Source organism: Ooceraea biroi, chromosome 10 (assembly GCF_003672135.1).
Source record: "Ooceraea biroi isolate clonal line C1 chromosome 10, Obir_v5.4, whole genome shotgun sequence".
Lineage (NCBI taxonomy): Eukaryota > Metazoa > Arthropoda > Insecta > Hymenoptera > Formicidae > Ooceraea > Ooceraea biroi.
Genome location: NC_039515.1, coordinates 12224558 through 12243776, shown reverse-complemented (window position 1 = coordinate 12243776; position 19219 = coordinate 12224558). Strand labels below are relative to the sequence as shown.

General features: G+C 35.9%; 1 protein-coding gene across 3 annotated transcripts in view; it reads right to left on the bottom strand.

The window, feature by feature from the left end:
• The window catches only part of LOC105282171 (homeotic protein antennapedia), an 89790-nt gene that overhangs the window by 6001 nt on the left and 64570 nt on the right, over positions 1-19219 (bottom strand). For all 3 annotated transcript variants that reach the window (XM_011343938.3, XM_026973128.1, XM_026973127.1), the window contains exon 2: positions 2136-3501. In XM_011343938.3, coding sequence (XP_011342240.3) covers positions 2136-2928 — 793 coding nt within the window. In that variant the 5' untranslated portion in view covers positions 2929-3501. The remainder of the gene's footprint in view (positions 1-2135; positions 3502-19219) is intronic.

The following is a 19219-nucleotide window of genomic DNA, read 5'->3' as shown; positions in this document are numbered from 1 at the left end:
ATCATCAAATTGATATTGCCGCTTTTTTAAATTGGATATATCAATAATATTTATTTTGTTCTTTATATATGTCAATATATTGTACTTTCACATATTTGTTGTGCAAAGAGAGTTATTTACAAAATCCTTATAGAAGAGAATGGATATAGGCACAAAAATAATTTCATAAGAAAGACGAATCAAATGAACAAGACGAAGCATTCTTAAATGTGCCGACATCTGTGAGCACATTCAGGGACTCAAACCGTTTTCTTCGTTTAACTGGCAGTAAACTACAAGCTATGGCGTCGTTATAACTCTACTGTTTATCGGCCAATGCCGAAGCAGATACTTGGGATCAGTTTCTGACCGTCACCGGAAGATGGTACGGAAAGATGAAACAATTACAAACATAACTATTTTTAAATTTATATGATTATATATGTACAAAATAATCATGTATAATTTAATTTTTAGATAAATAAAAAAATAATCATGAAAAATAACCCGCATTAAATACATTTTGATTAGTTAAATCAGTTAAAAATATAATTTTCGGAAGTATAATTTTCGATAATCTCTTTCGATTAAACTGATCTTATTAAATGCGCTCCAAAAATATAACAAAATATTGAAAAAAATTCCAATAATTACTTTTGAATATTTGAACTTATTAACGTATTAATATCTTTCTATTGATCTTACAATTAAATATAATTTTATAACAAGCATTGTCGTATAAAACATTTAATCACGTCAATTGCGATATTAATAATGCCTAACTTATACTTGTTTAATCTATTTATGTTTAAACGGAAAGATACGAGGAGGAATAACTGCTTCTACAAGAAACAACGTACGATTGAAAACCTAAGGAAAGTAAACCTAGTTCTTGCCATAGCTTTGCAAAAGAATGCAATCTTGCGGGATTAGATAATACAAAATCTTCTCGGGACGGAAACCGTAGGTCAATAACAAAAAGGAAAAAGCGGACGTCGAAACAGCAGGGTTCCACAACTTGTTCACCTAGTTGCAACCACGACCTTTTTCACCTAACTAGTGACAGCAGTTCCATTGTTACTTAATTATGTCCATAAGTCCGAAAAGTGTTGAGTGGTTTGAAAAATGTGACAAAAATTTGTCAAACTATTCTCGAAAATATAAATGCATACGAGAATATCGGATTCAGTGTTATGTATGTATAAAATATGTACATACTTATATATTTTGAAATCTAAGTGAAGACATGCGATATATATAGAGTGATATAAATCTTAAAACAATTTAAAATGAAAAAAAGACAATCTAATAATACTGACAACACAAATGGAAGTAACTAGGGCATCTATCACGTAACTTTTCCCCTAGGATGGAAAATGAAAAATGAAAATTTCGCGTGAACTTTTACGTTATGATTTGCTGCTGAGATGAAGAAATTTTCATTTTTCATTTTCCATCCTAGGGGAAAAGTTACGTGATAGATGCCTAGATCAATGATAAGATGTATTATTTCATGAAAAAAAATGATTCCATGATGTGTATGATCCTTGCAAATTTAAGCAGTATGTGCAAATGTAGGAAGACAAAAAGGTGAAAGACAATGCTTATTATGAATTTGTGAGTGAATGGTGCAATTAATAGACTAAAGCTAAAAAGCTAACGTAATAAATAACGTAACGTGGTGTACGTAAAGACATTGTGTTAATCCTGAATCTATTGCCATAGAAATTTGAATTTTGTGCGTTTTAAATACAAAAATTAACCTACTACCTGAAGAACCTTAATAGAAATTAACTTTCTACGAAACCTCCTGGTCACGTATAAAGAAAAACTTTCATTCTATTCTCGAAAGCAGTAACACGTATTTTATTTAATCGACAATGAAGAATGTCATGTAAAAAGTAATCTTTGATTAAGTATTAATCTATTGTATCTTATTGGAAAGCTAAGTATGTAATATGTAAAATTCTTCGAGCTAGGATTGTAATATAATCGCAAACTTAATGCATTTAATTTACAATTAAACATTATTAAACATTTCATAACATATACTGTTGTACATATTAATTTCCCATTTAATTGTAATAACCATTTCGGTTTTAATAAAAAAATAAAATAGAGTTTTAAGTAGTTTAAATAGAAGATATCAAACTTACCAAATTGACTCCTCATCCAAGGATATAATGGGCTCGGTAAGTTTGAGCTCGCCGTACCCTGTGACGCGCCTTGTTGTTGTTGACTGAGCGACGACGCAACGACGCCTTGATGCTGTTGATTTTGTTGTTGTTGCTGTGGATGTATCCCACTCTGTCCCTGCTGTGATACGGTTTGCGATTGTTGTTGATACATCATATGTTGTTGCTGCGTTTGAAGATGCTGATGCTGCGATTGCTGTTGTGGATGCTGCGATTGCTGTGTCTGCATGTGCGGATGCTGGCTATGCATTTGATGATGCATCTGCGGTTCAACGATAGGTGGACTGTCCGGTCCATCGAGTACGCTGCCTTGATGATCGACAGCGGCCGCCTGAACTTTGCAACTGGCATATACGGCGACGTGTCCGTTGGGAGTTGGTGTATGTCCCATGTGACCCATACTGGTATTCGGTGAAGTCGACCTGTAGCCAGCCATACTTCCATCCATACTTCCGTGTTCCTGTTGATGTTGATAGTAGGTTGCATTTCGCATGTCAAGTCGATTGTATGGGGGAAACCTTGGATAAGGCATGTCCTGTTGACCTCCTGCGGTTCCATAATGGTGGGCGGAGACTCCTTGACGTAACAAACTCGGGTCGCAGGGATCACCAGCTTGCTGGGACTGTTGCTGAACCGATTGTGTTTGCTGAGGTACTTGCACGGCCGTACCATAGTGCTGCTGATGCTGATGTGGGTGTTCCACCCCGCCATTTCGCAGGTCTGGGATGTACGAATTCGCAAAGTACGAACTCATGCTACTGTCCCACCTGTCTCACCTGCTAATGCCACTTTTCTACGTTGCCGACTGACTTTGATTATCCTCGGCTAGTTCTTTTTGTCCTTTGTTTTTTTTTTTGTAAATTTATCCTGTTTTGTACTTTTCGTACGCGCGGATACACTGGCACACGTCTTTACATAGATACAAATTTATCACTTCAAGATTGCATTTCCCCACGAAGCTTTTATTCTCTCACTTAAATCTTCTCATTTCACACAACGCACTCTTAGACAGCACAAGCACACATGATACATATATATAATATATGTATCAAATTACCATCATCATGGATTATATGTACATCATTTGATTTTTTATCACACTGGGCTCACTACCATAGGAGGATAAAATTATAAACTAGAGCACTATAGAACTTTTAATTAGCAAGTGAGAAGAGAGAGGAGAGTACACGACGTATACGAGGTGGTGGCGGGAGATAGTAATCAGAGTTCTTCGTCTTCCTCGGGGTGACACCTTCGTTCAAAGCGCCAAGCCACTCCAGACCCGTTTCGTTCCTCTGTCCGCCCTACAATTGAAGTTACGCCGCACCTGTAACATAAAGAAAACAATATGTTATATTACATTAGAGCAGATGTATTTGAATCATTGTTTTACCATAAATATCAAGAGTAAAAAATAAAAAATTTGCTTGGATACGCAAAACAATTATATCAAAAATATTCAATTTATATGGATAATACACATAAATATGTAAAAGTAGGATATGTTTTTTGTAACAATTCGCAATTGACAAACAACGTAGTACTAACAAAAATTAATGAAGAAAAAGAGATATGTTTTTAATATTAATAATATTATTATATAATAATGTTATATAAACTCTGTCTTTTTTATTATTAGAGTAGTAGATAAAACTTTGCGACTATTACTGTTGCAATAATGTTTCAAAGATTTCACGATATCTAAACATATAGCGTCGCGAACGCAGTTGAAAACTCTCTTTGCATGATCTTTGTCAAGCGAACTGAATGAACTGAGTGAAGTTTAGCTCTGAATGACAGAAGGCAAGTTACACATGTGCTCGTCACGGTGACGGCCATCGCACAGACGCCAAACTTGTTACAGTGTTCTGTGTGGGCGGGCTAAGCGATCGTTAAATTTGGAAAAATTTCCATCCATTAGGCAACATGGCCACTTCCCACTGAAACCTTCCCCTCATCAATCTCTTTTTCGGAAGCTTAAATATATCATATGAAATTAGTAAGATGAACGTAACTTATTCATATTTAATTCGGTATGTATTTATTAAGTTAGAAGTGCAAAAGTGTTTAATAAGTAACTAAAGCTCGATGTAACAAGCGATTCGAGTTTATATTTCGTAGAACAATCATATTAATTAACTTGTTACATTATGTCACAAGTATTACAATATATGGGTGTCCATACTTATATTTTATATTTGTTTAATATATATATAATAAAATAAAATTATATAGACACCCATATATAAGATATCCGATAAAGTTCTAGTCAATGCTCATATGGAGGTAGAGTGGTTGAATTGAACCGAAAAATACTATATATCATTTTACAATCTTCGTAATAATAAAAAAGTTATTAATTGATTAAAATTCAAATCAGAGCACGCCTCACGCATCAAGGCAATAAGCGGAGTGTTCTAGGCACGGCGGTAACCATATCTCGTAACAAGGCATAAACACATGACAAGAAGAAGAATAATGCGTCGCTGGTATCTTAGTTTCTAATACGTCTAATACGAGCACCATACTTCACCTAGAGCCTCCGCACCAGCGCGCAAAATAAAATCTAATTTGCTAATCTTAATCAATTAATAATTTTTAATTATTATGAAGATCATAAAATGATATAGGATTTTTCGGTTTCAACGTACTCTACTTTAAATGAGCGTTGACTAGAACTTAACCCGACATTTTGTATAATATCCTAAACTTAGAGAAACAAAACAGTTACATCTACACTTTGTTTGTTTAGATATATACATTATTATTAATTCTCATATAACTGTAAAATATTAAAGAGAAAACAATAAAAAAAATACAACACAATTAATAATTCCTAATTCCATTTATACATACATAGTAATTAAGAATTATGGTTTAATCTCTAACATTTCACAAAAATTAATATAAAATTAATATTTTTAATAATATAAATCTCTCCTTCTCTCTCTCTCTCTCTTATATTTTTTATTTTACTTGAAAGATATTTAAAAAGATCATTTTGTCAATAAAACAATAATATGGTTATATTATTATAGATTCTTATCGACGGAAGCATGAAGTGTTTTTTCTTTGAGAGAACATGTCGATCTGTCGATTCGAAATCAAAACCTTCTATACCGACCGTATATTGAGATCAGGGTTGAGCATTTATCCGTAAATTATAATAGTCTACGCTTACGTGTAAACTATGTAGACTATGAGCAGTATTCATATTCTTATAATGAGATAACTTGAACACTTTTAACATTTTATAATATCATGAAAAATCAAGAAAGGATTTAACTAGATATCAGAAAGAAAGATAAATAAATATTATGTATATTACAATAAGAAGCTAAGCAATATTGATCTTCGCCATTTAAAAACTCATAGGTAATAAATAATAACATTTCTATTATATTCTGTAGTATTATCCTACATCAGTACTGACGTAAGTAATAGCCGTGAAAGCCTTAAAGTCGGAATCTTATATATATCTTTTATGACATACTGACATACGTTTATGACATACTTCTCAAAAACACATAACATTGTCTCCTTAACGTAAAAACGTCTGACACATATTTGTCTATTTTGCAATCTTTTCTTTCATATTTCAAATAAATAATAAAAAATTATTTAAAACTTGCATGTTTTTAGAGAAAAATTTCTGAAACGTTACATATTATAATTGTTTATTTAATTATATTTAGAAATTTTATTAATACTTGAATCATAAATCAAGAAAAACTTTAAAATATTAATAAATATTTAGTTACAAAAACATGATTTATTAAAATTAACAGTTTTATCGGGTTTATTTTTTAAGTTTGTTAATTAAGACTAAATTTTTGCTAAGTTGCAAAAACTATATTTCATAAAAAAGAAAAAAATATATAAAGTCTGTATAGAAACACATATAGTGCTGTTACGTGTGGCATAAGAGTGTGGGTGACGCTAGACATGGGGTTAGTATCGGGTTTGAATGTGCAACGGGCAGCATGGTAGGCTGAAGGGTACGAGAGAGGATGAGAGGTGCAGCCCTTGGGAGTTGGCTGTACACGGGAACGGGTCGGACGCGGGACGATCGCGATTAACATTCCGGCCGCTAGCTTGCTGTTCGCGCGGCGCTTTCATTAATTCCAGCGTATTGATTCCATGGATTGATGAATGGCCGCCGATAGCGATTCCACGCGTTCACTGCCCCCTACTCTTCTCTTCTCGTCCCTCGCGTATAAATTCAACCTCTCGCAGGATTTGAACTCAATTCCCGCCCCGTAAATTTCCCTTTATGTATCCTCCTTCGAGAAGCGCAAGTATCCGGATTCTATTGACGTAAACGGCACATTTTTTCGCAGCCTTCTATTGCTTGCGAGATATCATCCTAAGGACCTCAAAAATTTTGAAAGATATAAAAATAGTTTTAAAATTAAATTTAATTAATTAATTAAAATAATTGAAAGAGATAAAAGAATATAAGATATCTTTCATAATCGTGTTCTTCTTTCTAAGAACAATATATGAAAATTCTTCTAAACTGATTATGGGCAAGTTGATAGTACGTCTGTCAATTATTTTAAAGGTAATATAATGAAAATATACATAATCTAAGTGCTTTTTTATGACATACTTTATGGCACATCACGTGAGATGCTGTTTCCAATTTCTGTTATTTTGGCATGCGGAAGATTTTGAATCTGTCGTCACAGTTGTAAATTGAAGACGTTTATACTCAGTAGATATTCATATGTTTCATTTAGTAGTGACATCGATTGGAGAGATCATAAACCAACTCGGTATTTAAGGGTTTAAGAAGTGCATAATATAGCCGGTAGATGGCGATAGTGATAGCACCAGAAGAAGAGGAAAAAACGGGGTGGAGCGTGTCTGACAGCTGGGTGGGTTCGGATCCAAGGTGATTGAAAATAGGGTGGAGCGTCATGTGACGCCATGGTTGGATATGGAAGTGACGTCACATAACTACGATGGCCTCTAGTTAGCAAAATGGCCCCTGGTTAGAGGTTTCTTTGTCTTCCAGTCTCTGATCTAGTTCTTTAATGTATAGAAAATAGTTGACATGCTAATTATGTCGTACGTTAAATGCCGGAAGAAGTAGATTGTGAATATTTACCATATTTCTCTATTGCTTTTGAAGAATAAAAAAATGTTTTATTAAAAATAATATTAGCCAAAGATTCAAATCTAGTTAAAAGCATTCAATCTTGAGATAAAATAAGCGAGATAAGAGGATTGACGTTACAATAAATAAATTTTGCTAACTAGATGAAAGTATTAGGTCGGTGCATAAGTTCTTGCCGATGGGTCGATGAATGAATCCCCTCAAAAGATGACTCCTTTTGACGTGGTATTAGTATATTACCAAAAAGATGGAAAAAAGTTGTAGAAAACAATAGAAACTTTAATTGCTTTATCGATTGTTTCATTTCAATAAAGAAAAATTGTAAAAGCGGCAAGAACTTATGCATTGACTTAATTTTACGAATTCTTAGCTTATTATTAGTATTTTTATTTTTATTAATGTCTTTAAAAAAATTTTTTAGAAAATGACTGAATATTTCACTTGATAAGGGACTGAACCTAGCCGAAATGTAGTGTAACGGTTAACTAATAAACTGCAGGTTTGGTCAAGCAGAAGGAGTCTTCGTTTATTGATTAATTTTTCTGGCGATACTAAAGGATTGTTTTGATTTGACTTAATAATAGTAAAATAGTAAAAACCTATCAACGTTCTCATACACTGCAGTGTAGGAAAAGTAAGAGGTATTGAGTAATCCTATGTATCGTTGGCTGATGTAGATAAAATAGTTGGATTAGATAAACGATGTCGTTACGGACAGCTGTATCCCTAAAGATTGGGTCATAAATGGCACTTGGATTTGACAGTTATGGAAGCCGTAGCTCGTGTCGGTCGTTCGCGCCTCGTAAAACAGTCGTAAACTGAACGCACTTCTGACGCCACGTACAGCAGCAGCGTTTACATTAAATATTTACGAGTTCCTAACCTTGTACTATATAACATTAGCACGCTTAAGTTGACAGTTCTTGGTGCATGCATCGTTTTTAAGTCAACACATTACGATCTTCTGCGAAGTAAAAAATTAAGTTACATTCGGTGCGTAGTAAAACATACATAAAATTAACGCAACGTAATGCAATAATTAGCGCTAATAATATATAATAAAAGCTACAACACACACTGTACTATTATATTATATATTATTAAAATTAATTTATATATAAATCTTTCGCTAATATCGCGATTATCGTTTTATTTTATAAATAAGATGTTAATGTGATATCTGACTACTTTCATAATATAGCCCACACGCTATAGGCAATTACATATGGTGGGCGCGAAGCGGACGCAGTAATAGCTATCATTATATGCAACATATAATTTTGAATAAGATAGCTCATCGCAAAGAACGAGGCGATTAATGTATTGAAAAATTGAAACTGATGCATATTCATAAGATATCGCGATTTCGAAGTACTTATTATGTAAAATAATCTATTCTATAGAGAAACCGGATGACAATATTTTTTAAACCTTATATTAAGCCGTAATCGAATTTGTTATGTATGTTCGATATTGCCGTCACGTGATTTATTCGCCTGGCGGAAGTTCTCGGGCATTAAACCTGTCTGGGTTAGTAACCATTGTACAATGAATTTACATTTTAACGTATTATTACGCATATATCACAATTTTTAATAATGCTGAAAATTATGTGTATAACAAGAACAAAAGACAGATTAAATTACCAGTCCAAGTATTTCATTTTGTATTATCTGAAAATATTAATTCATGGTATTCATTTGCAAGTAATTATATCGAGCACAACTGGAAAATATATAAATTTCGTTCTCAATATTCGATATAATCGAGTATTTGCATTCTAAGAATTTTCGCAATACCAAATTATTAAATAATTAAAATACGCCAAATGTTAAAAATAACCAATTCGGCAAGAAATCCGATCACATAGCGGGTGCAGCTCAGAGATACCGTTACGCGCATTGGATGTCCAGTTGGCGGGAGGTCGAGGCGGTATTAAAGGGTGTTTGCGATCAAGGATTCCAGCACACTCGAACGGCATCGGTATCCTGCTTCTTAGCATTCGCCGTGTGCGACGACGCGTGCTTATGTACATCGGGGCGCTTGTGTGCGTTCATGTAAGAGGATGGTGCAATGATAAACACACGAGCCACGCGCGCCGCGTGTATGTGTGTACGTGTATGCAAGTGTGTGCGAGCAGATCAGTCGAATGCTAACACGCATATGCGATTAGCATAATCGAGTCGGGCTGCAGGGAACCAGTTTGCAAGGCCACTGAAAAGCCGGCCGGCCGGCCGGCCGCTTATGCCATTCTCTGTCTACCGGCGAACACACGATCCATCCGTAACACCGATAACGTCAGCTGAATGCGAGAACGAGGATGATGATGCCGATACATTCGCCATGGGTCGCAACTGTACGCGGATGTTATGCGAGCTTTCTCTCGAATTACGAGGCTTCGATAAAAACCTGATCGCGTAACTGCTATTTAATACCGCATAATGGCGCTATTTATGTGCATGTGTAATTTGTGCGTGATATGAGCTGCACGGGCAAAACTTGGGTGGGTCTGATCTAATCTTTCGAGCCTTGTGTGGCAATCTATAGAAATTAGCAGCAGCAGAAATTAATCATGTCGACGGTTAAAAAGTATCATCGCCGTGTACACTTCAACTTCGATACGCTAATACGTGTAAGCAATAGATGGTGATTAGAGTCTAAGCGCTCAAATGTACACCGAATGAAAAGGTTTATCAGATTATCGCGAGATAGCGTGATCGCAGTGGTGTTCCAGTAGCGATTCCTTGCACAATTTCGGAGTTTAAGAAGAGAGAAACATTTTGGCTAAGATAGCGAACGGACGTGTCTGAGAGAGCATAAGAGGCACTGTTATGTGAGACCATATTTCTTCTGGTTCGAGGGATTGAGCCAAAGTTCGTGGTGTGAACGACTTATGTATTATTGTTTAAAATATAAGTGTTTATAAGTGTGTTTTTGTTAATACTAATAGAGACTTTGATTTATTAATTATGTTACCAACGATCTGATGCGTACATATGTCTAATGAACGGAGATATTGCGTGCATATGGGTTTTGGCCGAGCACGAAACATTTCTGGTTTGAAAGATATGGGGGCATCGTGCGCGTGCGAATTAAAATTATCGCCTGCGAACATCATACATAACTTTTGCCAACACTTGGTGTTCTACCGTGGTGTACACCGGTACGTACGTTACACGTATATGAGTGTATCGGTTACATTATGTGTTCTTGTTTGGCCGAACTTTAAATGTGCTATCGAAGTAATTTAATTCGTATTTAACCGTGCAGATTCTGATATATAGATACAGCACGGAATGCATTTATGCTGCACTATCATGCATTGCATAAATAAATATTATCATTTCGTTAAAATTTTAATGTTTCTTTATATAGATATCCTAGTACATGTCATTCACATAATGCTGTATTAATTATACTTATATTATAAAGCTATATACGTGTACATAGTACACATACAGGCAAATGATTTAAGAATGCAAGAGGTGACGTGATAAACAAGGTTCGATAACTTGACTTCCGTGTTTAACATACTGTGCTGCTTTAATTTTACAGAATTTATTAACCTATTAAAAGCAATTAGTAGTATATCTTTCTAATCTAAGAAGATCAAAACCATACCTATTGAATAATTGCACATACACACGCACACCCGTGCAGAGAATCTCATAGACTATCCATGAGAAAATAATTACTATTATCAACATCGGACAAATTTACCTTGAATGTGTAAATATAATTACTATATTGCAGCTTTAATCCAATTTAATTTATTCCGTTAATCGCATCAAGCAATATAACTTTTAATGTTTTATGTCCACAACTGTCAGTTTAATATTTTTCTTATTAACGATTATTAACCATAATTTAACAAAGAATTGTAAATGAAGAAGAGAATATAAGAGATTTACAATCTGGAATCTTCGAATGTTAATAAAACATTAAATAAAAATTTATTATATTAAATATATGATGTTAAATATTTAACATATACTGCTATTAAATAATTAACAAAAATTGCTTATTTATTTTTGTCCGATTGATTGTTTGAGTGTACAATAAATATCATAAAAGAAAAAAAAAGAGCATAGCATAATAGAACAATGCAAACTCTGACGATACATGATTTCCGTAAAATGTATCTTCAGAATTTTGCGTGACTTTTTCTCTACGGGACATTTGACTCCCTTTATAACTTTCTATCAGCCTCGGCGTTTTCAAACGACCTAGGTAAGTTTGGCCTGTAGCATTTAAAGCGAGAAATGTCATGAATTTCGGCTGTCGTTCCGCGATTTAGCGACTTTCACATTTTTTCCAAGTACAAACGTCTTTTTTTTGTTCAGGATTTGTGTTGTCAGAACAGTCAGCTTTCTCTTTTTGGGTCGAAAATCACAAGCTCATTCAAAAAAGAAATCAGCTGTAAAGTACTAACTAGAGTGTGTCAAATCTTTTGTTCTCAATATTTCTTCAATGACGCAAGACACATGTACTAGATTATCACTAAAGAAGAACACGTGAGGAGAATTATTTACTAGGTGCATAGAAAACTTTTTTTCAGAGCTCTCAATTATTATTCAAACTTTAAATAAATTCTCGCTTTTTTACGTTTCTTAACAATTAGCATCGAAATTTGTAAAACGTCATGATTTAACGATAGACTTTAACAAACAATGTGATAAGCAAAGAAAAGCTACATATGCTTTTCGTATTTAGCAAACCATTTTGAACTTGGACTGGAAAGTTTTTCCGCACGCGACATATTCGCTCAGCGCGCGCTTGGCGCCATTACCACTTATTTGATGTAGTATTTTCTAATTGAATAATACTTTCAAGATATGACAGATACGAACAACTTTTTTTCGTAAAAGAAGTCGAAATTTACTCGAGAGATGGCAGAAAATGGTAAAAAACGAAGGCAAATATTTTTATGACTGAATTGTATTGCACATATCATGCACCTAAAACGAAGAACATGCAAAACATGGCAAAAACTTTTGCATACATTAATTAATTATTTTGTATATATTAAGTATGTTCTTAAAGACGAGTAGAACTTAATTACTCGGTAACGAAATCACCTTGTGACATGGTTTTTAGTGCAAAATAGAAAGGAGATTAGCGGTCAACGGTTAACGGTTTTACGAGTCGTCGAATGAAAGTAGATTACTACTGATATGTCATCACGTGTAAAAGACTTTGCATCCCATAAACGTTGTTAGATGTGTGCTATGTTGGATCTAGAAATGTCAAGGGTTAATTGTTCCAGATTTCACTTAATTAACGTAAGAATTAGTGGAAGCTGAATTATTTCTAGATGAATTATCTCTAAATGTTTCCAAGGTGGTAAAAGTCCTTTCCTTAAAAAAGTCATAAAAGTTTCACCAGACACCGAAGATAACTTGTGCATGTGCACGCTCGTGTGACTGGATTAAGTTAAATCTCTACGTAAAACTTCTACGTATTAAATTTTTCAAATTAAATACGTTTTTATAGTTCTTTTAGGCAACCGGTTAGTTTTTACCATCGTTTTAAGGAAATTTTTTTTATTAATATCACGGCCTATCTTGTAGGTATTAAATCGACCTTTCTCACTCATTGCAACGCACCTTCCCGTGATTTAAATTAGATAATCAAGATTCATGATGCAAACTAGTTACTTTCCGGAGGGACAACGTGGGGAGAAGAGCAGACACTCGGATAATTCATAATTTACGCGTATGTGGGTGACCGATGAGACGAGAGCTACATAACACACCAAGGGAACCCTTTGTTATAATGGTTTTAAAGTTAACATATTATGTTCTATCCGTGTGTCCGAGAAAGTAACGAATCTGGATTTTCTTTTCCACAGGTGGCCAGATAAACATCTGATGGTTCTCATGATTATCCTAATTTTTTATAAACTATTCTACTATGAAAAAGTGATGAAAGTTGTGACCATGTTTTTATACACAATGGCGACACAGAGCAAACTCGAAATTACGAAGCCGTGCCTTTATTTCGTCGCAGGCGCGAGGGGGTATCTATAAAGCCGCCGAAACGGCGGAGAGTACAAAGTTTTGACGTCACCCTATAAATCAACCAACACTCACTTGCTCAAGACGTTACACGAACGCACCTCGGGTTGAAGTTTCGCTCACCGTATGTCTCCCCTGCTCTCAACACAGACAACCTGTATACGGTGAGTCAAAAATTTCGGCAGCGTCTTGTATACCTTAAACCACATATCGCGTCCTCACATCGAAAGTTGCGGCATTATTTAAGCTAATATAAGTGTATATGTTGAAACAGTCGAGAAATTTATGATGTTACTTAAAGAATTGAAAAGAGTGCGGGAGAGGAATTAAGGAATGGGATTGAAATATGACGTACGAATTTAACACGCGAAGGAGCGACGTAGAAAAGACCTATGTGACACGTACGCAGGAAGAACATTGGAATGTCAAAATAAACAGCGACATTGGAGTTGATTCTGTCTAGTGAAAAATTTTGGCATCGTGGCACCGCGACAGCCAACACTGTCGGCACAACTTTGAAATTATCTCGAGGTAATTTATATAACGGCCGCGAGACGAGAAAATATGCGACGTACCCTTGAATTAAATTCGTTGGTGCGATAACGAATTGAAATCACTAAAGTTTCGAGCAAAAATTAGTTAAAATTAAAAATTACTTGTTTAACCAAACATGTCAATTAAAGTGAAATTTGCCAATTCAGAATATACGTGTATACTATGATACAAATATAAAAAATGTTATAAAATATATTATAAAAAGTCAGAAGCCTCATAATTTGTAAATTAAAATAATAATAAACTTAAAATATTTTAAGTTTAATATAATTACTAAAACAATAATTTTATGAAATTCCGGAAGCGTTACGATAGTAAATAATGATCCCTTATTTAAAATTAGTGAAGAAATTTGCAATAACAAAAGCGGCAAAGGAAAATAAGGTGACTTTAAAATTGCTCAATGCGTTACATCGGCGAGGAGTCTATACAATGTAAAAGAGAACGCTATACTTCCTACGGCATACAGATATCGCGTATAGATATATGATAGTCATGGTAATATGTCTGCTGCGAAGAAAATGTTTAGGCTTTTGCGTGTGTCTGCAGCCGTTCATATGCGCGGACGTACTCCCCACGAGACAGAATAAAAATAGAAGTGCATAAATATTATACAATTAGGAAATAAGAAGCCGGCTTATCACAAATCTTGATCACATATACCGTATGTCCGTGTAGGAAGCATAATCAGTTTATTTCGGAATTACGCTACACGTCTTTGTGAGCGTGTATAATTACCGATGGTAATGGCTGGTTATTACTAAACGCGTTCACGGCTATCTTATGTAGGAGATTAGAGCTATCGTGTTTTTAACATTAAACGTTTAACATATCAACAGTAAACTCGAAAATTGGTGTTTTTTCACGCAACCCGTAAAATCACATTTTGTATAAAATATTATTTTTTGATGACCTATATAGATATTAATAATATTATTGGAAAAAATTGCAATTTACTCGATTCAAAAAGAGATATGTAAAAATAGAGATTTGCATACAATTGAATTCGTTATTTGTGTTTGCGTCAATGGACGGCAGCCTATGAGAGGAAAACTGCGATTGATGGAAGAAATCGCTGTGAAGAATATCTTCAAAAGGTGGAAATCGCAGCTGTTTTTAACTTACATAGTCTCGATGTCTCGAATGCGAAAACGGGCAAATAAAACCTAGAATGCAACAGAAACGAAAAGAGAAGTTACCATTTGGAGAGGGGAAGGGGTACCCGTCCTAAGAGGGTGAAATCGAGGATTCGGCCGAAGGTGAAGAGGGGCCGGCGATACGGACATGGTATTGGATGCTACCGAGAACGAAGACCCACGGTAGGGGGTAGTTTGACAAGTTGACAAGAGCACAAAGGCCGTGGCAGACACCCTCGAGCGAGCAGCAAGAAAGGAAGGGGCAAACGCGTGGAGGGTGAGTATAGGTTAGAATGGTGGTAGGAGGCACTCCGCGACGCTCAGCGGCGGTAGATTGCCGGATGGCGGGGAGCCCGAAACCCCCGTAGACCCGACGATACGAACAAAGGGTGGCTCACTCCACTGAATACCGGAGTTGGGAACGAGATCACCTATACTTGGGAGTCATGAACATGCGCGCGCGCGCGCGCGCGTGTATGTATATGCGTGAGCATAGGCGAGTTTGGATTGGCTCAACAGACCCGATAGATACGCCGCGGGCCTAATATCGAGAGTTAAGGGCGAAACTGAAGCTCGTGCTTAATTAAATCGGAAGACTATACGAGATAATCGTTGCTCCCTGAGCGGCGAAGATCAGAACATGGCACTAGGCAACCTGATTTTCATACGTCAATTGAAAATAAGCGAAAATTTAAATGCACACGGTTAGTCCTGTAATATAGATAGATGCCAACATCAATAAATGATGTAAAAATTGTTGAAAATAGAAATGTTTTTAGAATCAATTGTATTTATCATTAAATCTTGTAATTTCTTCAGTTAAATCAATATTAGAAGGTTTCTCAAAAATAATAGGCAGAAGCAAAACTTGTCATCTGATATGATTTTGCAAAATTCCATTTCTCCAACCTTGAAAGGAAGCAGGGAGCGAAAAGAATATGGTTCACGCCCGTGAAAACGCTGACAATTTTTCACAATGGAACGCTATAGCCGTATGCCGATAACTGTTCAAACGGCAATAAATATCATCGCTAACCACCTTCTGTAAGGCAGCCTCCGCAAAAGCGTTCCATTCATACCGCAGTATAACGTTAGCGTGGGCACCGATTCTTCCCGTTTCCGTACCCCCTTCGTCACCGCGCTTCGGCCTACATTGATACACATATCGACTCCCTTATGGTTTACGAGCCGCCGCCGTGATTTATCGCGCTTGAAAATACTGCACGCCGTCATTAGAAACATCATTCGTACCTCGGAACGTCTATCATTCTGTACCCGAAGTAATTCAATGATTCACGCGCCGCCCCTGTTCGACCCTTTCATCCCAAGTGTAGTTAATTTGCGTTATTGATATATGTCTTATGCGCTTCCGTGAAGACTTCGGGGAAAGAGTAAAGAGAAAACAAAAAGAAAAATTTGTTAAATTTAAAGTTTCTAAAACACAAAATAAAAGAAGAATTTAAGTTTCAAGTTATAACACAGTATTTCAAAAATATCATATACACATATATAATAATTTTACTTTTTACTTTAATAGCTTATAATACAATCATTATAAATATTATTATTATAAATAAAAAATTATAAATAAAATATTATAAATATTATTTAAATGGATGTTTTACTTGATAATGAACCATTTATGATTAAAGAGATGTGAATTGATATTTAAATTATGATAATAGTGTTAATAATTTTGTTATCGAATGTATAATATTTGACCAAATTGTTGTACAATTACAAATATATGATAAATGATACAACATTACATTATGCAAGCAAAAACGATAAGGTTTAAGCATTAAATGGGGTTATATGGGATTAAAGGATATGATACTGACGCGTTTGTTCGCGCGAGATTACCTCTTTTGCTTTCTGCTCTTCTTTATGCTTCTCTTCCACACTATATGTCGCTAACCTCATACCTGCGCAGCCACTAAATCAGAAACGCAGCGAAGCGTCTTTCGTTCCCGTCGCGCCGCGGTACTGCGAATCATCCCTCCATACCATAGGGTTGTAGATTCACTGTCTGGGATGGTAGATAGGGTAAATGCATGGAACTCGATTCAAAAAATGAAATAAGGTTTTCCTTATAGATTTTTCAAAGAGGTTAATAAGATTTGCTTAAAATGTAGTAACAACGATAGAAATGAAAGATGCTTGATCAAATTCCAAGATACAATTCACATTTTATACAACTTTGAATTCAGAAACGACAAATAATGAAGATAAGAAATAAGATAATAAAATATAAGAAAGAAAAATCAGACTTTATTAGCTAAAAATTGACATACGCTAAGACAGTGAACAACAAAACAATGATTGCAAACATTTATTCATATATCTAAAATGCTTGAAGATATGTTAGCAAGACGTATGAAAAAATTACTAAAAATTACTAAAGATGATCCCTCCTCTACACATATATATATATTACCTAACTTCTTCTGATTGTACATGAATCTTTCTTATTACAAAGGAAAATGTGATCATTTATGATAATATTAATCCTTTGGCGGCGGACCCTTGTCAAATCAGAGGGTTCGTGGCTCATTAGGTATTCTTAGGGCTCCGATACCATATCGAAACGCCTCTTATGTCCGATGTGATCGTACACCGGTTATGACAATAGACACTTAGCGACACTTGAAAATACGTTTGTCAATCGATGATGCGGTTTACCCCAACGCAGTGGAGACCACCCAGTTTCGTATTTTATCGTTCGATCGCCATCGTGTTGCCCAACAAAAAAAAGCAGGAAAGAACGATGTGGAGATCGCGTGCGTGACGAAACGAAAAACCGGAGAGTGGGGTCCGGTCAACTATTATACAAGATGACTCTCTTATCTCTGCAGGTAACCAAAACCTGTCATGCTCTCCCTACCGGGTTACCTCTGCGCTCTCCTGTTCGCCACTAACGAAATCCCCGAATCTGAAACGTTCGGTTCTTAAGATCTTAATCCGTGATAATATGGGGGCGTCGCACTTAGCAGGACATTTATTTCCACGTTCCAAATGTTAGAAGTTACCCGCCCATATAGCTGCACCAACCACACATGATGACTTACTTGAATCATCTCAAACGAATTGCAAACTGAAGTATCAGCAATTTACCAAGCGCTGTATCGATAAAGTGATCAACTATTTATAATTATAAATCTTTCCTTTCTTTATAATTATCAATCCTTGAGCAAGGATCAGAAACTAGGTAAGGTTTACTAAACAATCGAGTTGTCTTGATCATGCGGATTTTCGCAATTTGACGATTTCTTCACATGTTTCTTTTGCAAACGTAATTATGCGAAACATACCTTTCGCCACATGATCCGTCGTCACGTTGGTTTCTCGTAGCCAAGATCGTCAATTCACACGACTTACGCACACTACCGTCTCCCGGCACATACTCCCGCAGCGCAGCTACTCTTCGCGTTAGCTATCAGCTAATTAACATTACAGGCAGCGCGAGTCACAGGCAGACCGGCAATTACGCGTACCGGACGCGATCGTCGTGGCCGTAGTGTCCTTATCGGGTCGTTGTCAACCGCGAAAAACCGACAGGCGGCTGTCGGCAGACTGTGCAAACGGTGCCAATTAAGTGTACACAGGTGTCAATTTGTCGGTGTCCCCCGTCACGCTTTCATATCGCGAGCAACGCGACCGAAGAATCTCCGGGCGAGAACGGAGCAATTTTCGCGCTCGCGTTTAGGTGATTCGCATCGCGATGCAACCGCGTGACGACGGTAATTAGTCCCAGTGCACTCGCCGGTATAACGGACCAGCCGACCGACTACGCGGCGCGTCAGTTCCGGAACAGCCTGGTTGTCGGCCTAGGAAATGCTCGAGCTTCTGATGAACACTTATCCCCTTTACGATCTTCGCTCACAACGCTAAATTAAACCACTGGAGGCCAGGTGCGATCGATCCACTGATGTCACGAGTCTCAGACGATACTTACTCGTTAGATAAGAAGAAATATTCTTGGACCAGTGTTCGTAGATTAATCAATTAATATCCATTTTTTCGCGCTTTTATACACACTACACATAATCAAATGATATTATGTTTTCATGGAGATCTAGAATTCCATGGAGATGAGATGATGTTGAATGATTGAAACATTCTGGAATATGCGTACAGATTTAACGCATACCAGTTTTTTAATTTCATTTGACGTTTACACACTTATTGCACTTCGGTGATGATAAAAACTGAACT